Here is a 26,560-nt window from a genome sequence, read left to right as displayed (position 1 = left end):
GGTGTAAACAGAAAGCGGAGTCCGTTTGCACCCAGTCGCTCAGAGTAGAGCAGGCTTAGTCCGTGTTTGCTCTTCAGAAACTTGCCGGATACAGATGTCATCCGCCCGCTCTGCTCCAATCAACAGGGGATATGTCGGCCAATCCCCTGCTGTTTAAAACAGAATCCGCCCCATGTGAAAGGGGCCTAAGGTTCTTCCTAAAATAACAGCAACATTGGTTACATTGTTTTCCTTATAAACTCACCTTTTCTGTTTCCTTTAGGCTATAAACTTTTGTACCATGATGAAATACCAAAAATCTTTGCTCAATTGCCATGTCAGTGTTTAAAATTCAGTGCTAGAGTTATTGATTTAACAAATGTTTAAAAAATGAAAATATAAAAAATAAATTCAGGCGGCCAGATTAAAGCACTGTTTTCTCTTCTGCAGCTCTGCATTTAAATCAATATTCTGCATTATAATTAGAGTAACCACTCGCTGACCAGCTGCAGTACATATACTGCAGCAGGTCGGCTCTGTTGCGTGAAACTACATACCTGTAGGCCATTTCGTGCAATAGTCAGGAAATGTGCGCACTGATTGGCCAGAGGGGGAGCCAATCAGCGAGTCTGGTGGAAGCGATGTCTGCCAGCCACCCATGATCGCCCCCACAGAGATAGAACCGCGGTCTGCAGATGTAAACAAGGCAGACCACCGTTCTGTCAGAGATGAACAGAGCGATCTTGTGTTCCTGCTAACCAGGAACACGGATCACTCTGTTCATCTAGTGAGTCCATCCCCCACACAGTTAACAAGAACCCCCTGGGCACACAGTTAACCCTTTGATCAACCTCTTTTAACCCCTTCCCTGCCAGTGTCATTAGCACAATGACAGTGCATGTTTTTTAGCACTGATCACTTTATTAGTGTCACTGGTCCACAAAAAGTGTCAAAAGTGTGTCAGGTGTCCGATCTCTCCGCTGCAATGTTGCAGTACCACTAAAAATCACTGATCACCCCCATTACTAGTAAAAAAAAAATTAAATATAAATGCAATGAATCTAGTTTGTAGATGCTAAGAATTTTGCTCAAACTAATCAATATGAACTTATTGCCTAAACTGAGGAAGTACATTTTTTATAGCAAAAAGCAAAAAAATATTGTTTTTTTTTTTTTTTTTTCCAAAATTGTAGCTCTTTTTTTGTTTATATCACAAAAAATAAAAACCGCAGAGGTGATCAAATACCACCAAAATCTATTTGTGGGAAGAAAAGGACATACATTTTATTTCGGTACAGCATTGCACAACCGCGCAATTATCAGCCAAAGTAACGCAGGGATGAAGATTAAACAAGTCAAGACTAAAAGGGCATTTTTTTTTTCATACATAATGGCACACATGTATTTTGCGATTTGTCACATGACATTCATTCATACTTTTATTCACGTTTAGTCAATTATTTTGGTGCTCTGGTCAGGGGAGGGGTTCCCATGCAGGAGCAATGGAGTGGAGATGGATGGATCCAGTAATCTTCTCAATAAATCTTCTCCCTGTAATACTTTATTCAAGTCATGCCTCTCTGCAGACTACGCAAGGTGGAGAAGATGGAGGAGGTGGGTGGAGCCAACACTAACTCAGGGGCGGTGGAGGCTTGTAGCATGGACAAGATGGAGGGAGGAGGGTGCGTGCAGTGGGTGGGGCCAACACAGTCAGGGGCGGAGAAAGAAGAATGCTGGCACTCTGTAGTCACTGACTGTGGACGCTGGATAATGTTAGCGGTCGTTAGAAGAATGGTGGAACAACTGCTATTAACACACACTCAGTCTGTACTCTGTAAAGTTTAAACAGACTGCAACTGCGGCAGTGCGACTGCAACTGTTCTCTCCTCTCCCTGGCCTGGCCTGTTCTCCAGCAGCTCCTATTGAAGTGAGTCACGTCGGCTCTGAGAGTGGGACTGGAGTCCGACGTTACTCACTGACGTCACTAGTTGATAGACGCCAGGCAGCCCAGGCGTTGGCAATGAGTGCAGAGAAGAGCCTCCACCCACCTGTTCCTCCTGCTATTGGTCGAGTCTCTCTCTCTGTGCCGCTGATCGGCTGATGTGAGAGACTCTGCAGCGGCAGCCGCAGAGCAACTTGAGCAAGTGACATTGTGAGTGAGACAGACATGTAATGTCAGTCAGTGCTATTTTGGGGGGGAAGTTGCCCTGTTCCCCCCCCTGGATCCGCCCCTGGTTAGGAAGGGGGTTTAAGTGCCCAGTGGGCAAGTGGATAATGTCCCTTTTACACAAGTCGGTTACCAGCATGAGGAAAGGAGTGTCGATAACCGGCTTCTGTTTACATCCGTGATCAACTTTGATTGGACACAGATGATCATGTGGTAAGGACCCGCTGATTGGCTGTGAATAAATAAACATAATATACTTGCTCTGTGCAATACGTTTTGCATAGTGCAGCCCCAATCCTCCTCTTATGTGGTCCCGTGTTTCTCCTGAATCCATGCCCCTTCTGAGTGCCCCCACAAGAATCTACTTTTTAGGGGGGCACTCATACGTGCTCAATTCCAAGCCAGGGTGTTTGCTTGGCCCCCGCTCTCTACTCACAGCTTTTGACTGACAACAGCTCCTGCTTCTTTCAGCTATGCATTCGAAAGAGGGGAGAAGAGCTGATGCAGACATGCACAGCAATGGATCAAGATTGAATAATAAAGAAAAGTGCCGCGCTAAATATAATAATCATATAAACATCTATACAAAATTTGTGAACTCATATATAAATATAAGTAACATCTATAATAGTTCAATATGTGTATATAAAATTACATGTGAAAAAAATACAATGAAATGAATCGAAAAAGGCCTTCTATATACTGTCCATAGAACAGATGAACAACTGTAACTCCTTTTTCCTTATTTACGTGAAAAGTGAATGAAAAGAGTCCATCAAGGAATCCAAAAAAGTGCACAATACACCGTTATGTGATTACCACCACCGAGAACAAATTCAAGGCTTACCAGATGCATTGGACCCAAACAGGCATATGCCCGAAGGATCGACAAAGCTTTATTGTAAATTGGTTGGGTGATCTCCAGGGAATCATGAGGTATAGACCAGATTAGTGCAAAAAACTCCTCCAAATCACACGCAATGTCAGACTATCCTCCAATTAAAAAAGCAGACCACACTCCACTAAAACACGATCATACGGGATGAAAAGATGGAACCAACATAGTGTAATTCCGTAAAACTCTTAATTTTATTAATTAAATAGTATCACACTTACATTCCTGTAGTAGATAGTTTCATAGTTAGCAAGGTTGAATAAAGACACCAGTCCATCCAGTTCAACCTGAGTGAGTGTCTACAATTGTAGATATAGCGCTTTTGTCAGAATGGTTACAGCAGTGAGGTTCTACTGACGCGTTTCGTCGCCCTGGACATCGTGGATCAAGATTGGCAAGTATTTAGGGGGGCTGGGGGGGTATGCTACTTTTAAAAAGATTTTACCTTAATGCACAGAATGCATTAAGGTATAACAAAACTTTTACCTTTACAACCTCTTTAACCACCTCAATACAGTGCACTTACACCACCTTCCTGACCAGACCAATTTTCAGCTTTCAGCGCTTTCTCACAGTTTGACAATTTAGTCATGCAACACTGTACCCATATGAAACTTGCGTCCTTTTTTCCACACAAATAGAGCTTTCTTTTAGTGGTATTTAATCACTAGTGGGTTTTTTATTTTTTGTGCTATAAATAAATGTAAAAAAAAAACTTAAATTTTGTGAAAAAATACCTTTTTCTTTGTTTCTGTCATAAAATGTTGCTAATTAGCAATTTTTCTTCATAAATGTTGGCTAAAATTTATACTGCTACATATCTTTGGTAAAATTAACCCAGATTAGTGTATATTTGGGCTACAAATTATGGTGCCAATCACTGAAAATTTATCACATCTGATCAGGCCTTCAGTACATCAGGTGTATCTCATTTCTTGAGACACTAACAAGTCAGGAAAGTACAAATACCCCCAAATGACCCCTTTTTATAAAGTAGACATTCCAAGGTATTAAGTAGCATGGTGAGTTTTTTTTAAGTTGTCATTTTTTTCCCCACAATTCTTTGCAAAATTAAGTTTTTGTTTATTTTTATTTTTTTACAAACTTGTCATATTAGGTTATTTCTCACACAGCATATGCATACAACAAATTACACCCCAAAATACATTCTGCTACTCTTCCTGAGTATGGCAATACCACGTGAGACTTTTACATAGCATGGCCACATACAGAGGACCAAAATTGAAGTAGCACCTTCAGACATTCTACGAGCAAAAATGACACATCTCATTTGTCAACCACCTATTACAATTTTGAAGGCCCTGGAGCACCAGAACAATGGAATTGCCTGCAAAATTACCCCATTTTGGAAAGCAAACACCCCAACGTATGATCTATGAGGCAGAATGAGTCTTTTGAATGGTTCATTTTTTTTTTTCCAGACGTTTTTGGAAAATGTGGAAAAAAAATAAAAACTTATTTTTTTTTTCTTTTTACACAAAGTTGTCCATTTATAAGATATTTCTAACACATAGCATGTGTATAGCAAAAAATATACCCCAACATGCATTCTACTACTCTTCCTGAGTATGGCAATACCACATGTGTGATACTTTTTACACAGCCTGGCCACATAGAGAGGCCAAACATTGATGTAGTACCTTCAGGCGAGCTAGGAGCATAAATTACACATCTCATTTCAATCCTACCCATCACACTTTTGAAGGTCCAGGAGCACCAGGACAATGGAATTACCCACAAAATGACCCCATTTTGAAAACAAACACCCCAACGTATATTCTATGAGGCATGGGCTGCAAATAGGTACTCGGGTACTCTGATGGCCTGGTGATGGGTACTCTGATGGCCTGGTGACAGGTACTCCAAAGACATGCAGGTAGGTTAATTGGCTTCTGTCCAAAATTGGCCCTAGTATATGAATGGGAACCTTGGATTGTGGGCTTTTTGAGGGTAGGGACCAATGTGGTTGTGCAATGTACAGGAATAGGGACAATTGTAGACACTTGCTCAGGTTGAACTGGATGGACTGGTGTCTTTATTCAACCTTACTATGTACTCTGATGGCCTGGTGACAGGTACTCAGGTACTCTGATGGCCTGGTGACAGGTACTCTGATGGCCTAGTGACTGGTATTTGGGTACTCTGAAGGGCGCTGATGGGTACGCAGGTACTCGTATGGATTGTGACAGGTACTCGGATGGACTGGGATAGGTACTCGGGTACTCTGATGGCCTTGAGACAGGTACTCGGGTACTCTGATGGCCTTGGGACAGGTACTCGGGTACTCTGATGGCCTTGGGACAGGTACTCGGGTACTCTGATGGCCTTGGGACAGGTACTCGGGTACTCTGATGGCCCGGTGACAGGTACTTGGGTACTCTGATGGCCTGGGGAACAGGTACTTGGGTACTCTGATGGACTGTGACGGGTACTCTGATGGACTGTGACGGGTACTCTGATGGACTGTGACGGGTACTCTGATGGACTGTGACGGGTACTCTGATGGACTGTGGACTGTGAGGGGTACTCGGATACTCTGATGGACTGTGACAGGTACTCGGGTACTCTGATGGACTGTGAGTGACAGGTACTATGATTGGTGGTGACAGGTCCTCTTTATTGGGGGTGGGGAAATCAGTGTGTGTTGGTGTACACTGTAGGCAGTAACGAGCTGTTACCGCAATCTCCTTCTCACGCACAATCGGTGTGTGAGGAGGAGAACCTGGTAATATCTCGTTTACCGCGGTTTGTTTACATTTAGTGATTGGCTGTGAAAGCATCACAGCCAATCGCGTGGGTAAACAGCCGGCCAATGGCTGTTTACCACCGTCAGTGATGAGCAGTGTTCCCGGGAACATGTCGCCACCGACACGCAGTGCGGTCGCGCGCATGTGCTGTGCACAGTGGGAGTGGAACTATCTGTGATCGGTCGTGACTTCATCACGGCCGAACACGTGGTAAACAGCCATACCCAATGGCTGTTCACCCCACTCAGTGGCGAGCGTTGTCTCCGTGATAGGCCTCCAACGAAGGAACAGGGATGCGATACGATCGTGCACATTCCCTGTTTAAATGGGAAGACGTCATATGACACCACACTGCCTGGCCCTCATTTGACAGTCGGCAACTAGTTAAAATCATTTATGGAAAGGAAAAACGCAAATAAGTATTCAAAATTCTACTTTTTCTGTGCGTGTCTATTAGTTGGTAACAGTGTCTCTTTAAGAGCCTAAATACAACATTCAAAAACATTTAAATCTTCATAAACATTCTCTGCTTAGTTGCGTTAATGTATTATTGCATGCCATTTCTCCTCTGCTTTTTTTTTTTTTTTTTTTTTTTTTTAACAAGTCTCGTGGTTATGTTCATTTAATACTGTACTCCTTAGGATGTCACGTTTATCCTCAATTAAAGAACTTTTGCATTACATTTCAGGCATCTATCCTTTGGAATCCTCCCACATAACAGAGAAAAAACACCACTAATATCATCTGTCATCTATTCCCTGTAATGAACTCAAGTACTGTATTTGGACTCCACAATTCCAATTGTGTTTAATTTTTTGGAGCGTTTTTGACACTAAAATATACAGTGTTTAATGATTATACTGTAAGAGCTATTACATTTCAAATACAAATAAAAGTTTTAGATGTTGCATAGCTCTCGTCTTCATGTCTTCTTTAAGTTACAAAATTTAAAATGATTGAAACTATTGTTTGATATTTTAGATTGGGGAGAAACTACAGTGACAGACTACATTTATGATGCGGGACCTCCTTGATAGTACACATAAAATGCATATCTTTATCGTACCGCACAGGACATAGGAATCAATTCATAGACAATGGTTTTATGCCACTACCTTCAAATGGCTGTACACTGGCAAAAGCTTTGCTGGTTCCACCCTCAGCGTATCCATATAGCTCTGCCTACTCTGTGAGGTTCCATTTATTTGCTAGTGTCCTTAGGTGATGAATATTTTCTCCAGTTGGAGTACAATTTCCTACTTTTTTCCCATACATATTTTACCTCCTTCGACTCGCACTTCTATCAAGATCTGACTGCCTATTGTTTTCATGGCTCACTAGCAGTTTCCTGATGGGTTACCTTCAAGTACAACTTGGGACTGGCCTGTAATTATTGCTTTGCACACTGGATCCTGCATTCACCGCTCACCTTGGCACATAGTTCAATGAGTGTAGTTCATGGCAGGGTGCTATATGGGTCCAGGGCTGTGGCCATTGCTGGGGTACTCAGACCTTGAAGCCACATCAGGAGTATGCCAGTTGTGACGGGCTAAGCCTGGACCCTTGTCGGGACCAGCAATGTGGACAAAGTAAGACGATCTTTCCCTTTTATATTCCATTACCAGTTCTTGGCTATACTTGTCTTGATGGATCTGTAGTGTACAATACATACTTATCCTACAAGTCATGCACACAAGCAGTTTACAAGGCACCGATTATAGATGGGGAATTTACACACTGATGCCCCGTACACACGATCGGAAATTTCACCAGCAAAAGTCCGATGAGAGCTTTTGGTCGGAAAATGCGATTGTGTGTATGCTCCATCGAACTTTTGCTGGCGGAATCTCGGCTAGCAAAATATTGACAGCATGTTCTCAATTTTTCAGTCGGAAAAAGTTCCAATCGGAAATTCTGATTGTACAAATTTCTGATGCACAAAATTCCTACACATGCTCGGAAGCATTGAACTTCATTTTCTTGGCTCGTTGTAGTGTTGTACATCAACAAATTCTTGACGATCGAAAGGTCAGAGAACTTTTGTGTGACCGTCTGTATGCAAGCCAGCCTTGATCAGAGTTTTTACATAACTTTGTCTCCCTATTCAGCCTTATAGGTAACACTATTATAGCATTTATGTAAATGTGGTGGTTTCTCGGTTACTTCAGCCCTTCCAGGCTCTTACTAAGAAACCAACCCGTACGTGGTCTTCTTCTGAAGAGTCCTCCCCTGGAATGCTTGAAGTCACTGGGGCTCTCCCAAACCAGAGACGGCACCCAACCACCTCAGAATCCTTCTTCTAGTTTCCTTGCCTAGCCAGCCCCGAGACATTAAAGTCGGGTGGATCCGTACCCCAGGCCATAGCCTTCCTGGGGGCTGGTCAGGAGGACCAGGACCATGAAGTCAGTACATCATTCTGGACCGGAACCCCGAACCATGTGACATCCGCATCTTAAGTACCCTCTCCCAGAAAGCACAGTGAGAGCGCCCCTCCCACTGGGCGGACTCCAAGAGAGAAACTCAAGCACCTAACCAGACCATAGTTCCATGCCTGCCAAAAGAGACGGTGCCCCCTGTGGCCAGGCCGAACATCTCGCATTCCAGTCAGACTGCTGCTGAAGTCCAATCTAGACAATTGCACCCAAACCAAACTGCAGTTTAGGCAATTTTAACTTTTGGAAAAAAAAAAGGAACCGCTGCTACACACTTCCCCTGCTTATTTAGACAATGTCCTCATCATCTGGGAAAGACAGGAAAAAAGAAACCCAGAGATAACAAACTAATTCTACCAAAAACCTTAGAGTACTTAAATATTAAGGGTAGGAATGGGAAAAAAGATAAGGGAAACCAATAAACTTTCCAGTATGTGTGAAGACATTGTTAAACAGAAAAGTTATCATACAGTAAAGATTACCACCCAAGCCTGTCTAGCTAAACCACCCATTCTCCGGCAGCTTGATAGATGCTCCTTGGTGAATCCTGAAAAAGAAGAAAAGCATGCAAACAATATACTGTACACAGACTATTAGAAGGCAGGATTCTATCCATTCTCAATGAATTAATCTCCTCTAAACTTTAAAACCCCCTTTTTTTTTTCTCTCTCTACTTATAGAACAGTGCTATTTGCGCCGACTCATGCCACCTAGTGGTATTCGCTAAGGTGCAGTCTCTTACTAAAACAAGTTTTGTCCGGTAAAGTGATCTTGACACGGTGGATGTTCCTTTGTGTAACTGGCTCTGTCTAACTACCCCACAGTTCAGTAGTTCCAAAGGAAAAATGCAAAGAGATGAAGACCAAGAGAAACTCTCCTTGAAAATTCAAAGTCTTGACTCAGGGACAGTTCACCAGTAGAAACAGGGATCTTGTAAATTTAAATCTTTTCCCTGTGCATCCACAGTAGTAATAAAATAGACGGCACTGTCTTTATCCGGTCTGCAAATCACAACTTTGTCCTCATAAATGTGCCGACCATAACTCCAATGCTGTAGACATCCAACAAACCGTTCATACAGCTCTAAAAGCCTTTTTGCCAAGCGGCTTTGGTACTTTTTGGTACTTTTAAATAGCTCCAAACATCGTCCTCATACCATGAATGAATGAATGAAATACTTATATAGCACACAATGCGAACTGAATCGCCTCTAGGCCTCATGCCTCACGATTCTCTTCAAAAATGGTCGTAATGTCCCTTGGAACATAGGGGAATTCCAACCCCATACTCTGTTGCCACCCGCTTATTTCAAAAGTCTCGGAGACCAGGATCGGTCTAGTCATAATCTTTTTTTTCACTTCAGAAAACGGCTTAACAACTAAAAGCCTTAAAAGAAAAGTTCGAAGTACTCACGGCAACCTTGGTTCAAAATGCCAGTCATCTCCATCGGAGCAAGAACTATTCTGTGAGCTCTGCGACAACACCCACAGCTTTCCTGTGCTTGTCCACGGGTATCTTCTTCCAAATATTTGGTCTGGGAAGGCATGGGGACGGTCTGCCTCTACGACTACTAGAAGCGATGGGTTGTTTCCCTTCTTTGCAACCGAGCACCTCATCAGAAACACTACCGGCTGGGGTCATGTCCACGACCTCCGGGGCAGTCTCTCGAACTTCGGAGGGGACAACATCCCTTCTTGCAATACGGGTTTCCGGATGATGCTGGGGCATAGATGATCGACTCCTCGGTTGCTATGCCTGTGACCCAGTCCATGTGGTAAGCCCGAGGCAATTCGGTGGGCTGCTCCACTTTGAAGGTGTAATCTCCACATCTTCTACATCTCACAAACGGTCGAGGGTTGGCGATCAGGCGTCGCACTTCCCGCATAACATACCAAGGCCCTCCATATCTCCGGCGGTATATAACGCAAACCACCCCTGCGGCAGCAGGCGAATGCCCCTGTCTGTCAGCATGGTACTGAGCATCTGCATACCTTTGGAACCCCTTCCAATAGGCATCCTGGGTCCTGACACAGATTGCGCACTTGGAGCACGGTACATTCTCAAGGAATCTTCTCTCCAACACTTTAAGAGAAGAGTTGACTGGCCTCTTCTCCTTCCACAACACACTCTCACGCGGTGCCTCGTGCAGGAAAAGAACAACTCAGACTCCTCCCACTGTAATGCTTGGGCTGCGAAACTTTGCGGGCTTTTCGGCAAGGGCTCCTCGCACGCTTGCACACCTCAGTGAAAGTCCAAGTAAAGATGCCGCTGATGGCGCAGTTCAAAAATACAACCCTCTGTCCTATGCTTTTACCACGTGTACAGTTCTTTGCGGGTTAACTGTAAATCCTGGACTGCGAGCCCCCACATGTAGCACTAACCCCCGAAGGAGCTTTCGGTTAATTATAGGCTTACCGTTACCTTCTGTTCTCCTCGTTGTTTGTCTAGGGGTGTCCCCTGGTAACGGCCCAGTAACTTGAGAGACCGACAACAGATCCACTTGAATGGATTTTATTTGCAAATGTAGACAATGAACAGTCTCTTAAATCGGGATCAGAGGGTTTGAAAAGGAATTCAGGTACTCTGAGTGTCAAAGTCAAAAATATTAAAGAACTTGCTTACTTTGACTACATCCAGAGAATAGCCATTCACATTCACAACTGGATGATCACTCAGGTTGGACAGTCCTCCTCTCACAAGGCCTAGCAGCCAACAAGGTGCTTACTCAAGAACAAGTCTCTGCCACAGACGTTGTAGAACATACAAGATAATGTCTCTGCCACAGACGACGTTGTAGAACACGTAGGAAAACTTAAGCTTGAAAACACTTGTAGAATACCTGGATCTTTCAGCCAGCTTGGCGAAATCCACAAGACCAGATTCTCTCGGTTACTTCAGCCCTTCCAGGCTCTTACTAAGAAACCAACCCGTACGTGGTCTTCTGAAGAGTCCTCCCCTGGAATGCTTGAAGTCACTGGATCTCTCCCAAACCGGAGACGGCACCCAACCACCATCCTAGTTTCCTTGCCTTGGGCTAGCCAGCCCCAAGACATCAAAGTCGGGTTAATCTGCACCCCAGGCCATAGCCTTCCTGGGGGCTGGTCAGGAGGACCAGGACCATGAAGTCAGTACATCATTAACAGCCTAAGGACCAGAGGTCTTTTTACAATTTCGCACTGCACTGCTTTAACTGGTAATTTGCGCGGTCATGCAATGTTGTACCCAAACGAAATTTGCGTCCTTTTCTTCCCACAAATAGAGCTTTCTTTTGGTGGTATTTGATTGCCTCTGCGATTTTTATTTTTTGCGATATAAATGGAAAAAGACCGAAAATTTGGAGAAAAAAATATATTTTCTACTTTTTGTTATAAGAAAAATCGAATAAACTCAATTTTAGTCATACATTTAGGGCAAAATGTATTCAGCCACATGTCTTTAGTAAAAAAAAATGTCAATAAGCGTATATTTATTGGTTTGCGCAAAAGTTATAGCGTCTACAAACTAGAGTACATTTTCTGGAATTTACACAGCTTTTAATTTGACTGCCTATCTCATTTCTTGAGGTGCTAAAATGGCAGGGCAGTACAAACCCCCCCAAATGACCCCATTTTGGAAAGTAGACACCCCAAGGAAATTGTTGAGAGGCATGCTGAGTCCATTGAATGTTTTTTTTTTTTGTCCCAAGTGATTGAATAATGACACAAAAAGTTGTCACTAAATGATATATTGCTCACACATGCCATAATTATATGTGGAATTGCACCCCAAAATATATTCTGCAGCTTCTCCTGAGTACGGGGATGCCACATATGTGGGACTTTTTGGGAGTCTAGCCGCGTACGGCACCCCGAAAATCACTGCCTTCAGGATTTCTAAGGGTGCAAATTTTTGATTTCACTCCTCACTACCTATCACAGTTTCGAAGGCCATAAAATGCCAAAATAACACAAAACCCCCCCAAATGACCCCATTTTGGAAAGTAGACACCCCAAGGAAATTGCTGAGGGACATGTTGAGTCCATGAAATATTTTATATTTTCCCACAAGTTGCAGGAATATTAAATTTTTATTTTTTTTTTGCACAAAGTTGTCACTAAATGATATATTGCTCACACATGCTATGGGCATAAGTCAAATTACACCCCAAAATAAATTCTACTGCTTCTCCAGAGTACAGGGATACCACATGTGGGGGACTTTTTGGGAGCTTAGCCACGTACTGGACCCCGAAAACCAAGCACTGTCTTCCGGTTTTAAATATAAAACGCTACCAAAAAAAAACTGTTAGCGATCGCAGGGATCAGGCCTGACTCTGCAGTTATGTGTTTAGTGTTTTGTAAGTGACAGTAATCGATCGATACTGCACTTGGGTGGGCTGGGCAGAGGGGCAAAACGCAGGTGCTAGCAGGTATCTGGGCTGATCCCGCTAACAATGCGTTTTTTTGGAACCGTAAACTGCTGGGGACGCTAGTATAGATCTGATCAGATCAGATATTGATCTGTTCAGACTCTATACCACTAAGGGAGGTGTATGCTTTGCGCGTGGGTGTTAGCGGTACTGCCACTAACCTAGCGCTGCCTGGGGCGACGCAGACCCTGACCCTAAAACCTAATTGATATCACCTGCCGGGTGATCAGGGGGTTAAACCTTTATTGGGTAATAAATGGTGGGTGCCCTGATGCTATAAAAAGCAAACTAACTAGTCAGAGTCACCCGTAACACTTATAAGGTATACGGTGAATGCTGGTGAAAGGGTTAACTAGGGGCAATCAGGGGGTTAAAACCATTATTGGGTAGTATATGGGGTACCTAGCGCTATAAAAACCTGGCGGTGAACCTAAAAAAATAACTAGCTACCTAGCGATACTAGTGACACTAATGCAGCGATCAGAAAAATTATCGCTTAGTGACACTGGCAAAAGGGGGGTGAAAGGGTTAACCAGGGGCAATCAGGGGGTTAAAACCATTATTGGGTAGTATATCGGGGTACCTAGCGCTATAAAAACCTGGCGGTGAACCTAAAAAAATAACTAGCTACCTAGCAACACTAGCGACACTAATGCAGCGATCAGAAAAATTATCGCTTAGTGACACTGGCAAAAGGGGGTGAAAGGGTTAACTAGGGGCAATCAGGGGGTTAAAACCATTATTGGGTAGTATATGGGGGTACCTAGCGCTATAAAAACCTGGCGGTGAACCTAAAAAAAAACTAGCTACTTAGCGGCACCAGTGACACTAATGCAGCGATCAGAAAAACGATTGCTTAGTGACACTGGCAAAAGGGGGTGAAAGGGTTAACTAGGGGCAATCAGGTGGTTAAAACCATTATTGGGTAGTATTTCGGGGTACCTAGCGCTATAAAAACCTGGCGGTGAACCTAAAAAAATAACTAGCTACCTAGCGACACTAATGCAGCGATCAGAAAAATGATCGCTTAGTGACACTGGCAAAGGGGGGGTGAAAGGGTTAACTCTAGGGGCAATCAGGGGGTTAAACCTTTATTGGGGGGTGGTAGGGGGCTACCCTGGACCTAACACTAACTGCCCTGACAGTTTTTACTTTTACAACTGACACTGAATGCAGTGATCAGTAAATAAATGATCACTGCAATCAGTGACACTGTGACTGGGGGGGAGGGGGATCGGGGGGGGGGGGGGGGTTGTGTACCTATGTGTTAGTGTATTGTTTGGTGCACTTAATTTTAGTCTTCTCCTCGTAGTCCGGTCAAAAAGACCGCCCCGAGGAGAATGACATCACTTCCTCCCTGCCTGTGTATACAATACACAGTGGGAGGAAGCTTCTCATTCACCAGGAGCGATCGAGAGGGGATGGCCAGAAACCAATGGCCAACCCCTCATCCCGGATCGCTCCTGAAGCGAAACGGACCGCCGCATCCAGCGGGAGGGGGTCCTATCGGACCCCCCACCCGCTGGAAGGCAAGCACGTACATGTACGTGCTTGTGCCTGTACATGCCATTATGATGGCGTACAATGGCATGCGGCGGTCCTTAAGTGGTTAAGTACCCTCTCCCAGAAAGCACAGTGAGAGCACCCCTCCCCCTGGGCGGGCTCAGAGAGAGAGCAACTCAAGCACCTAACCAGACCATAGTTCCATGCCTGCCAGAAGAGACAATGCCCCCTGTGGCAAGGCCGAACATCTCGCAGTCCAGTCAGACTGATTCTGAAGTCCATTCTAGACAATTGCACCCAAACCAAACTGCAGTTTAGGCAATTTTAACTTTTGAAGAAAAAAAAACGCATAGCACGTGCTCTTCAGGAGCCACCGCTACATTTATTTCACAGAGTCCTGGATACTAGGCCGAGCAAATCTCTGCACTGTGGGGCTCATGTCCAGACCAATTTCAAGTTCCTGATCGGGAACAAAAACAAATTTGTTTGACCCTAAAATGGCCGTGTAATAGGTAGACGTGTTGTAATGGAAGTCTCTCCACCATGGCCAGGGTTAGCTTGAGGGAATGAGACCTTGAAGACCTGAAAAACTTGGCAGGTCAGGTAACGGGGGGCTTCACTGAACTGTAACTTAGGTTTGGATCGTCTAGCTCGATCAACAGAAGGGACTCCCGTCCCAGTGGAGAGTGCCTGTATGAGTGCAGAGAAATGAGGACATCAGGACCTCATCTTAAGGCGGTCTTCCATCTCTGCATTTCTTAGACCTTCCCTTGTTCCATAGAGGGGAGACTGGGCTAGTCGGGGGTGGGGGGGGGGTCGTTTGGAGAATCCAGCAGAGGTCGTGGAAAAATCCATGGGAGTTTCCTGTGAGATTAAGTTGAGTTGCAAGCAGAGATTCTCGCCGTCTAGTAGATTGGAGAAGGAGTGTTTTTCCTTGGGTAGTGAACTTAACCGCGAATGGGAATGTCCAGCGATATTTAATATCCTGTTGAGTGAGGACTGATAGCAGTGGTTTGAGAGATCGCCTATTCTGGGTGGCAGAGGGAGAAAGATCAGTAAAATTTTGCATCTGGTGCCCCTGGTACTGTAGGTTAGGCTTTGTGCACGATTACCGCATGACGACCTCCTTGATCGCATAAAAGTGTGGTTTAACGATATCATCTCTTGGTGAGACATCTTTTCTGGTGGGTTCCAGGGCCCAATGTGCCCTGTCTAGCTCCAGGCGTTGTCGATGTGTTTGGGATGATCCCTGAAATAATGTCCCGTACTGTAAGGGGGATATCAGTGATGGTTTCTGGGAGGCTGCGGATTCGAAAGTTATACCTCCTGAACCTGTTCTCAAGGTTATCAATCCTGGAAAGGGCTGTATCCAGTTGATCCTGCATGGTCTGGATATGTGCTGCGTTCTGGTTGGTTCTGGCCACTGTATTGTCCATTTTGTTCTCCATGGCCTCTATTCTGGATCCCAGATTAGCAAAGTCAGATTTGATGTTTGTGATTTGGGCAGCTGTATTGGCCAGTCCTCTCTCCAGAAGGTCAGAGAATGGGGTCGCCTGAAGATGGGGTGGAGAAGGCCCTGCCGGAGACGTGGCATATTCCTCCATGTTGAGGCCCAGAAGCGATTCCCTGGAGGCCAGAGAGGGAGCCTGGGGTGGGTGGGGGCTGTTTAGAGCCATTTGGGGGTGGTAGGGGCTGCTTTGGGCCACTTGTGAGTAGGTAAGGGTTGCTGGGGCCAGGACTTGCCTGATTTCTTGTGTCCTTACCGTATAGGCCACATGTGGCTGCATCGTAGCGGTGGTGGTGGCCATCTTGGTACATAATTTCTACCCGGCAGTGTTGAATTGCAGCCCTAGGTCCCGTCGTACAGGGGGGAGCGGACATCTGGGAGCAATCCCTGTGATCTCCCGGGCTTGGGCGGTGCGGTGTAGTGTGTCCCGGGGGGGGGGGGGGTAGGGAATATTGCGTTCTGTGTGGCTCATTGGTCCGGGGTGGAGCGGAGCTCTCGGCTCAAGCAGCCACGTTAGAGCTCTCGCACATGCCCCCTGCATTTGACTTTGTTCAGCGTCTTTGTTCATCTTTCTTTTTTTTTTTTTTTTTTTTTATTAAACAATTTCCAAGACCTATACAATGAAATGAAGCGTTGTAATAATCATTGAGCATAAATGATTAAGGAATATAACAAAAACGTTGGGCTATAAAAGCTGAAGAGTAAGCCAACGTTTGGAGGACACGTGGGTATTCTGCATAGCTGTAACAGAAGGAGTAAACAACTTACAGTTTGAGAGGCATAATAACTTTATTATATTGGGCCGGGAGGCTGTAGTGCAACAAAAACAGTAATACACTTATGAGTAGCAAGATGAGACACCAAAGGGGGGGGGGGGCAGCCTAATCTAGTACCAAAGAAGGAGGGTGAGAGGGAGGGGGGTAACCCCCAGGTAGGCTGTGGTACAGTGGCCAGTCGTGATTTGGGGGGGCGTCCCAAATTCTGACCAATCTCAGGGCTCTCAGACTTTGTCAAACTGGGGGACTAAATTGTGTACAGAGGCCATCAGGAACTCCATTCTCCATATCTCGGATAACAGTTGGAGGAACCTGGGCCAGGGAGGGGGAGCACTGGACAACCAGCATAGCAGAATGAGCTGCTTAGCAGCTAATAAGATATAGGAGATCCGCCGGTTTGTATTTTTAGATAAACCTGGGACAGGGAGGCCCAACAAGCAGTTTAAGGGCTCATATGGAAGGGACACCCCCGTCACCCCAAGCACCAACGACCCCTCCTCCCTCCAAAAGGGGAAAATCAGGGAGCATTCCCAAAAGATGTGAAATAGGGAGCCAGTGGCAGTCCTGCATCGCCAACAGCGTGGCGAGACTGAGGGGTCAAACTTGTGGATGACATCAGGAGTTCTATACCAGAACATAAGGATTTTTATGGCCGTTTCCCTTTGTGTAACACATTTGGAGGCTTTAAAGGCGGAGGCCCAAATCTTGTCCCATGTTTGTAGATTGATAGGTTTACCCAGCAAATTGGCCCATTTACTCATGTACAGATGTGAAAGTTCATTTAAGGGGGTCGACTCATGGAGGATTTTATGGATGGAGGAGACCAAATGTAAATGGTGGGGTCCCTGTGCGCATAGGTGTTCAAAGGCTGTGGGCTTGTCCAGGGTTAGAGTTGTTGATTTGGAGCTAAAAAAGTGTCTAACTTGTAGATAAAAGTAGAACAATTGGTTGGGAATATCGTACTTTTCACGTAGGGTCTCAAGGGCATAGAACCTCCGTGTAATAGGGTGTACCAAATTTCGAAGTTGAAAGAGGGGGGGGGGGGGATAAGCCATGTAAAGATCCTACCCAGGGACAGTCCTTCAGGTATAGCTGGGTTAAACAACACGTTCGTAAGGGGGGGGGGGGCGCGGCAGGATGAGGCAAGGGAATACTTTTTTTGGCACTTTTGCCAGATGTCCAGGATAAAGGACATCAGCGCCGTACATTGACGTTTAAAGTTGGGATGTAGGGGGGACGGGGTGCCCCAGGCCAAGGAGCACGGGTGGGTTGGATAAAGCACCCCCTTCTCAATAGCTGCCCATTGACTCATGGCATTTAGGGAGATCCATGTGGCAATGGTTCTTAAATGTGTGGCATGGTAATATTTCACAATATCCAGAGCCCCCAGACCACCCCAGGATCTGGGCGCGAATACCACCGAGCTGGCTAGGCGATGAGATCTATTGGCCCATATAAAGTTCGAGAAACGTCTGTGGAGGAGTTTTAGTTGGGGGGAAGGAATGGCACCTGGCAGGGTCTCAAAGTGACAGAGTAATCTAGGCAGGATTGACATTTTGAGGACATTGATCCTTCCCAGGAGGGACAGGGGATATTTTGACCAGGATGATAAGATCTATTTATGTCTTGGAATAGAGGAGGGAAATTAAGGGGTAAAGGTAGGAGTATGAAGGGGTCAAAAGTATACCTAGATATTTGAGAGAAACATTGCACCATTTATAAGGGTACGTTTCCCGGAAAGTTGTGTTGCGGATATGTGTATGGGCAGAGCTTCGGTTTTTGAGGTGTTTACTTTTTAGCCAGAGATATCACCAAATGAGAACAGCAATTTATGTAGCGAGGGGAGGGAGATTAATGGGTTGGTAATAGTTAGCAGGATGTCGTCCGCAAAGAGTGATAGTTTGTACTCCTCCTGTTGCATCCCCACCCCGCGTATATCTGGATGAGATCGTATGGACTCGGCTAGAGGTTCGGGATAAAATAAATAGCGGTGATAAGGGGCACCCATGGCGAGTTCCATTCGTCATGGGGAAGCAAGACGACATAAAGGACGACATCTGTACCTGGGCCATGACAGCTGAGTACAGGGCCTCTAAGGCTTTTAAAAAGGGGCCACAGAAGTCAAATACCTTTAGCGTAGCAAACATGTAGGGCCAGCTAAGCCTATCGAAGGCCTTTTGTGCATATAAACTAAGAATCAGAGCCGATTGATTGGTTCTGTCCAGAAGGTCTATCAGGTCATTTGTACGTCGGGTGTTATCTCCGGTAGGGATGAGCTTCGTGTTCGAGTTGAACATACGTTCGACTCGAATATCGGCTGTTCGTCCGTTCGGCGAAGTCCGAACATTTTGGTGCGTTCGTGCCAAATTCGTGTGGCGCTCATGGCCCACAATGCACTGCGATGGCGCAGTGCATTGCTGGCTCATGATTGGCCAAGCATGCACTGTGACCCCGCATGCTTGGCCAATCGCAGCGCCAGCAGCGAGGAGAGCCATGATTGGCCACAGGCAAGATGCCTGTGGCCAATCATAGCTCAGGCAGTGTAGTGCACGCCCCACACTATATAAGGCCGCCAGCGCGGCGGCCTTGTGTAGTGTGTTGGCGTCTGAAGCAGTGGGTGTTCTGTGTACCTTCAACACAGTACACACCGATCGTTTTCGTCCGATTTTCGATCTTGCTGTTGTGTAGTTGTTGTTTTCTGCGTGCCCTGACCGCAGTATACACCGCTATATTCACCTCACCTATATAGCTAGTGATCTATCTTTTATAATAGAGCTTGCAGTCAGTAGTGTTAGGAGCTTGTGCGTGCTGTCTGTGTGCTCTGTACCCAGTACATACCGCTATATCCACCTACATAGCTGTTCTCTATTTGAGCCCACTTGCCATCTGCAGGAGTTATTGGAAGTTGTGTGTGCCTCCAGCACAGCACAGTATACATCTGTATATACCCCTTTATCTCTGGTGTTCTATAATAAAGGCATCTGCAGGAGTTAGTGGGTGTTCTGTGTACCTTCAACACAGTACACACCGATCGTTTTCGGCCGATTTTCGATCTTGCTGTTGTGTAGTGGTTGTTGTCTGCGTGCCCTGACCGCAGTATACACCGCTATATTCACCTCACCTATATAGCTAGTGATCTATCTTTTATAATAGAGCTTGCAGTCAGTAGTGTTAGGAGCTTGTGCGTGCTGTCTGCGTGCTCTGTACCCAGTACATACCGCTATATCCACCTACATAGCTCTTCTCTATTTGAGCCCACTTGCCATCTGCAGGAGTTATTGGAAGTTGTGTGTGCCTCCAGCACAGCACAGTATACATCTGTATATACCCCTTTATCTCTGGTGTTCTATAATAAAGGCATCTGCAGGAGTTAGTGGGTGTTGTGTGCCTCTAGCACAATATACACTACCCAACTGCTTTTTTACCCAACTCCCTTCAGGCCATTACCTTGTCTGGAAGGCCAGCAAGGAGAGGCAGACAGGCGCGAGCCGATAAGAGGGCAAGCAGGCTCTGTGTCTAGAGACAACAGTGCTGGTCGTGGACGCGGTGCATTGTCATCAGCACGTGGCCATGGGACACGCTTGTCCTTCTTTTTGGCAGCTGGACATGTTGAGCCGCAACATGCCAACGACTTGGTAGAGTGGATGACCAAGCCCTCTTCATCCTCCTCATCCTCTCTCACCCAGTCTCAGGGTACTAGCAAAGCAGCTGCCAACACATCGTCTTCCCTCCTCTCAATGTCATCATCAGTGACTCCTTCCCTAGACCCACCACGTCCTCCTGAGGAGTCTCCTGAACTCTTTGAGCACAGTGTTGGGTACATGCTCCAGGAGGATGCCCAGTGTTTTGTGGGCTCTGATGATGACACTCAGCTAGAGGAAGGCAGTAGCGTGAGCGCAGAGAGAGGGGATGCTCAAGAAGGACAGCAATCTGGCAGCCATGTTCCACAAGCTGCAGCATACTGCCAGGTTTGCTACAGCGATGAAGAGGGAGGGGATGATGAGGGCACTGACTCCACGTGGGTGCCTGGAAGGAGAAAGGAGGAGGAGGAGGCACATGTCCAACGAGGCAGGATGCCCTCCGGGGGCCAGCTTAGGGGCAGCACACCGACTGAATCACACTGCAGAGCTCCGCCTGTGCAGGACGCTGCCTCTGCGCGTTATTCTAAAAGTTCTTTGGTGTGGGCCTTTTTTGAGACGAGTGCATCAGATCGCACCGCTGCTATTTGCAACATATGTCTCAAGCGTATCTCGCGTGGCCAAAACATCAGCCGCTTGGGCACCACATGCTTGACCAGACATATGTTGACCTGCCATGCAGCTCGTTGGCAAGCGTACCTCAAAGACCCACACCAAAGAACAAAGCGGACCTCTCCTTGCTCCTCATCAGCTGGCATCTCCAACCCCACTAGACCTTCAGTCCTCTCTGAAACCTGCTCTGAGAGGAATGAAGGTGTAGAATTAGGTGTGTCACAGCCAAGTGCTTCCGGGAACTCTGCTAGCGGTACACCCACATCCGATTATAGCAGGCAAATGTCCCTGCCCCAGCTGCTGGACCGGCGAAAGAAGTTCACTCCCAGCCATCCACATGCCCAGCGGTTGAATGCTAGCTTGGCTAAATTGCTAGCACTTCAACTGCTGCCTTTTCAGTTGGTAGACTCGGCCCCCTTCCGTGAGTTTGTACAATGTGCGGTTCCTCAGTGGCAGGTCCCCAAACGCCACTTTTTCTCACGGAAGGCGATTCCGGCTCTCTACCGGCATGTGGAAGGCAATGTCCTTGCCTCGCTGGACAGGGCGGTCAGCGGTAAGGTGCATATTACCGCTGACTCATGGTCCAGCAGGCAGGGACAGGGACGTTACCTGTCTTTCACGGCCCATTGGGTCACTCTTCTGGCAGCTGGGAAGGATGCAGGACAAGGTGCAGTAGTGTTGGAGGTTGTTCCACCACCACGCCTCCAACATGCTACTATTGGTTGTGACACACCCCTCTCCTACACCCCCTCCTCTTCTTCTTCCTCCATGGCCTCTTCCAGTGCTCTGTCCTCAGAACCAGCGGTGCTTCGTAGGCGTTCCAGGGACTACGCAAGTACGCAGGCAAAACGATGCCATGCCGTGCTTGCGCTGGTTTGTTTGGGGGACAGGAGCCACACTGGGGCGGATGTTTTGTCAGCTCTGCAGGGGCAGGCCGAGAGGTGGTTGACGCCACGCCAGCTTAAGCCAGGAATCGTGGTTTGTGACAATGGCACCAACCTCCTCTCCGCCCTCCGACAGGGACAACTGACCCATGTGCCCTGTGTAGCTCACGTCCTTAACCTGGTGGTGCAGCGGTTCTTGGGCAGGTACCCCAGCTTACAGGATGTCCTGAAGCAGGCCAGGAAAGTCTGTGTGCATTTCCGCCGATCATTTAATGCCTGTGCTCGGCTGGCTGAGCTCCAAAAGGAGTTGAACCTGCCCAAGAACCGCCTTATATGTGACATGCCCACCAGATGGAACTCAACGTTGGCCATGCTGCAGCGGCTGCACACGCAGCAGAGGGCCATCAATGAGTACCTGTGCGACTATGGCACCAGGACAGGGTCAGGGGAGCTCGGTTTTTTCTCACCACGCCAGTGGGGCATGATCAGGGATGCATGCACTCTCCTGTCACCATTTGAGGAGGCCACAAGGATGGTGAGCAGTGACAGTGCATGCATCAGTGACACTGTACCTCTTGTCCACCTCTTGGAGCATACGCTGCGTGGAATAATGGACAGGGCACTTGAGGCAGAACAGAGGCAGGAAGAGGAGTACTTCCTTGCCTCTCAAGGCCCCCTTTATCCAGACAGTGTTCCTGCTGTGCCACCCATCACACAGGATGAGGAGGAGGAGGATGATTGTGTCAGCATGGAGGTGGAGGCTGGCACTCAGCAGCAGCAGCAGTCTTGTAGGGATGATTTACAGTCCCAAGAAACACGTGGACTTGTACGTGGCTGGGAGGAGGTAGCTGCGGATCATGTTGTCCTTAGTGACCCAGAGGACTCCGGACCGAATGCCTCAGCTAACCTACGCTGCAAAGCCTGCGGAAGGATCCTCGTATTCTTCGGATCAAGGAGAGGGACCATTACTGGCTGGCCACTCTCCTTGATCCACGGTACAAGGGTAAGGTTGCCGACCTTATCTTGCCATCGCAGAGGGAGCAGAGGATGAGACATCTCCGGGAGGCCTTGCAGAAAGGTCTGTGCAACGCGTTCCCAGAGACTGGGAGGTTACAAACTCCTGGTCCTGGACAACGTGTTGCTGAGGCATCGGTCAGAAGGAGCGGTGGAGAAGGTGGCCGTCTGACTGATGCTTTCAGACAATTTTTTAGTCCGCAGCCCCAAGGTATGATCGGTTCCAGCACCCATCGCCAGCGTCTGATTTACATGGTGCAGGAATACCTAGGGGCAAGGTCAGACTTGGACACCTTTCCCACCGAAAATCCTCTGGCTTACTGGGTCTTGAGGATGGATCACTGGCCAGAGCTTGCACAGTATGCAATTGAGCTACTGGCCTGTCCTGCATCCAGCGTTCTTTCGGAACGCACCTTCAGTGCTGCTGGTGGCTTTGTTACCGATCACAGGGTGCGCCTGTCCACCGAATCAGTTGATCGACTGACCTTCATCAAGATGAATCAGTCTTGGATCACCCACAGCTACCAAGCACCTGAAGCTGATGTAACAGAATCTTTTTTTTTGAAATATCACATCCCTACAAGACTGCCTATGCTGATGCTGAGTGACTGTCCTGTTATGTTGATTGTCTATCCTCTTCCTCCTCCGCTGATATGTTGGAAGAACATTTCTGGTTCTGGGTGATGCCATCAGCCCAATTTTTCTGCCCCTGTTTAACAGGGGCGTTTAAGTACAATTTTTGATGCAATGCTTTGCAGCAGGGCTAATTCCTGCAATAAAAGTAGAGTATATGGGAGAGGTTGCAGTGTGGTGGCACCAGTGCCTAAGGCCCAATATTTCTGCCCCTGTTTAACAGGGGCGTTTAAGTACAATTTTTGATGCAATGCTTTGCAGCAGGGCTAATTCCTGCAATAAAAGTAGAGTATATGGCAGAGGTTGCAGTGTGGTGGCACCAGCACCAGTGCCTAAGGCCCAATTTTTCTGCCCCTGTTTAACAGGGACATGTAATTACAATTCTTGATATAATATTTCACAGGAGGGCCCCTTCCTGTGCCCACCCAGAGTAACTGTGAGGACTTATAGTGTTGTGGCACCAGCACCACAACCACCAAAGGTCAATTTTTCTACCACTGTTCAACAATGGCATGTAATTACAATTCTTGATATAATCGTTCACAGCAGGGCGCTCCAGCGCCCACCAAGAGTCACTTTGAGGGCTTACAATGTTGTGGCAAAACCAACACCTTGTTCTGCCATTTCTGCAGAGCATATAGGGCAGGCCCCTACTTTCAAACATCCAATTTACAAACATCTCCTACTTGCAAATGGAAGGAGACAACAGCAAGTGAGATGAAAAAAGATGGACGACAAAACAAATTATACAGGGGTGATAACCCTTCCCTATGTTTTCCAAAAAGCTTAAAAATAGTTTTTTTGACTGGAGCTACACTTTAAAAATGTACCAGTTGAAAATTACAAACAGATTCAACTTAACACAACAAACCTACACAATCCCTGTCTTGTATGCACCGCCTGTATACTGCTGTTCTGAGTATATAGGGCCTGGGGGCCACACGCATTTCCTTTTTTTAATATGTGTACAGGGTTCCCCTTAATATGCATACAAGACCTAAATAGGCTGGTAATGGGCAGGGAGGGCTACCCATGCCATTTTGCTCAATGATTTTCAACCATATTGCAGGAACCAGATATAACATTAAAACCGCAAGCAGTTTTAAATGGTGTTATTTCCGTTTAATGTCATTTTGTGCAGGGACTGTTCTAAACACGGGAAACACGTGGCACTTCACAGGCATACTACAGACACCCCCCAGGCACCATATTTAAAGGAATATTTCACTTTTTTTTCCACTTTAATCGTCATTAAAATCAGTGCTCCTGCCAAAACGGCCATTTTTAAAAACATTTTAGGCATTGACCCATGTCCCCTGGGGCAGGAGCCAGGTCCCCAAACCCTTTTTAGGACAGTATCTTGCATATTAGCCATTAAAATTAGCACTTTTAATTTCGAACGTTCGAGTCCCATAGACTTCAATGGGGTTCTAAAGTTCGTTCGAATTTGGGGTCCGTTCGAAAGTTCTGGTGCGAACCGAACCGGGGGGTGTTCAGCTCATCCCTAATCTGTCTGCCAGGGACAAACCCCACCTGATCTCTGTGAATAAGTTTAGGGACAAGGCCGGACAGTCTAGATGCAAGAATTTTAGTAAATATCTTGTAGTCCGAATTTAAGAGGGCTATAGGCCTATAGTTGTCCGGGGTGGAAGGGTCCTTGCCCGTCTTGGGTATTACTGAAATGTAGGAGTGTGAGAGGGGGGGTACCTTCGAGTAGGGACTCAAACAAGGTCAGCATGTGTGGTCCTAGAATATCTGAATATGTTTTATAATAAAAATAGGGGCGACCGTCAGGACCAGGTGATTTATGTAAAGGGAGGTCCCGTATTATCGCTGAAAGCTCTTCCACTGTAACGCTTTTATTTAGGACCTCCAAGTCAGTTGATGAGAGTTTGGGCAGTTTTAGGCTGGAGAAGGACTCATTTATCTTGTGTGAAATGGAAATGGTTCTCTGGGGTTAGGCAGTTGTTAGTAAAATTTGCCAAAGATATTTGAGATTTTGCAAGGGTAGTGGGTCTTAGTTCCGTTGGGTCGGATGAGAAACTCAGGGAAGGAATTAAAGGTGCGCGGGCGTAGCTTGTTGACTACCATTTTGTGGGGCTTGTTAGAAAATGTGTAACATTTTTGCTTCGTCCAAAGCAGCGACTTAGCAACCTGATCAAGTTGTGTCATTTTAATCTGCTCCCTGAGTAGGGTGACTTTCCGCAACCTCCCCACCGTGGGGGCGCCCAAGAGCCTCCTTTCTGCTGAGATGAGAGCACTAGTTAGAGACCAAAGAAGTTGAGTCCTGTCTTTTTTCAGTCTAGAGCTCTCAGCAATACAAGCGCCTCTAAAGACGGCCTTGTGAGCCTCCCACAGGGTAGAAATATCAGAAACGACCCACTATTTAGTTGGAAAAAGTCTGTAAGGCCCTTGGCTAAGGCAGAGCTGGAGATTTCGGATTGCAAAAGGTGATTATTAAGTCGCCAATGGCATGATCTGGGGTAGGCCTGAGTGAGCATAAGATCCAGAGTAATGGGGGCATGATCAGACCATGTGATATGCAGCACTTCAGACTCGACCACGTATGGAATGAGTGGGGCAGAGATAAAGAAGTGGTCAAGCCTGGAGTACATTTTTTGAGCTGGGGAGTAGAACGTAAATTGCTTAGCTGTGGGATGTTTAATCCTCCAAGAGTCGAAAAGCCGGTGGGATCTTATAATCTGGCGGAAGGAGGTAGCTTGAGATGTAAGCTTCTTTGAAGGGGAAGAAGAAAACGTTGCCTATCTCTGGTGGGAGACATGACCAGGTTAAAATCTCCGCCAACTATCATGAACGGCTGTGTCGGATAGTGGGAATGTCAAACAGGCCATTAAGGAAGTCCATCTGACCTGTATTAGGGGCATATAAGTTGACGAGGGTCAGAAAGGCATTGAAATATTGACGCTCTAGGATTAGATATCTACCATGGGGGTCCACGTGGGAATTTTTAACCTTAATGGGGCACAACTTTTTGATCAAGATCGCCACCCCCGCCTTGCCCGTGGAATCAGAGGCCAAGAAGGAGGTGGGGAAATGTTTAGAGGCGAATTTGAAGGAGTCGTCTGCTTTAAAGTGGGTTTCTTGTATCATAACCACGTCTGCACGCGACAACCTAAATTCCTTCAGGGCCAACCAGGGTTTACGTATGGAGTCTAAGCCCTTTACGTTGTATGACAGGAGCTTTAGAGCCATGTGGGCGTGTCAGGTGGAAAAGCTTGGGTAAGAGTTATAAAATTACATGTCAGCAGGACATATATATCAATAAACCAGGAAGCTAACAGGTAGCAAGAACCCTGAGGCCGCGTACACACGGGCGGACTGTC

At 46.5% G+C, this 26,560-nt stretch overlaps 1 protein-coding gene across 3 annotated transcripts in view; it reads left to right on the top strand.

Annotated features, from left to right (window-relative positions):
- The window catches only part of MTR (5-methyltetrahydrofolate-homocysteine methyltransferase), a 1,186,028-nt gene extending 1,179,307 nt beyond the window's left edge, over positions 1-6,721 (top strand). For all 3 annotated transcript variants that reach the window (XM_077486511.1, XM_077486510.1, XM_077486509.1), the window contains one exon: positions 6,498-6,721. Coding sequence is in view for 1 of the 3 variants with exons in the window: in XM_077486510.1 (XP_077342636.1) it covers positions 6,498-6,527 (30 nt within the window). In the remaining 2 variants the exon portion in view is untranslated. The remainder of the gene's footprint in view (positions 1-6,497) is intronic.
- The last annotated feature ends 19,839 nt before the right edge of the window (positions 6,722-26,560 follow it).

This window comes from Lithobates pipiens, unplaced genomic scaffold (genome assembly GCF_037356315.1).
Source record: "Lithobates pipiens isolate NorthernLeopardFrog02 unplaced genomic scaffold, aLitPip1_a1.2 Scaffold_18, whole genome shotgun sequence".
NCBI lineage: Eukaryota > Metazoa > Chordata > Amphibia > Anura > Ranidae > Lithobates > Lithobates pipiens.
Note: the sequence above shows the minus strand (reverse complement) of the source record. Positions and strands in the feature narration are given on the sequence as shown.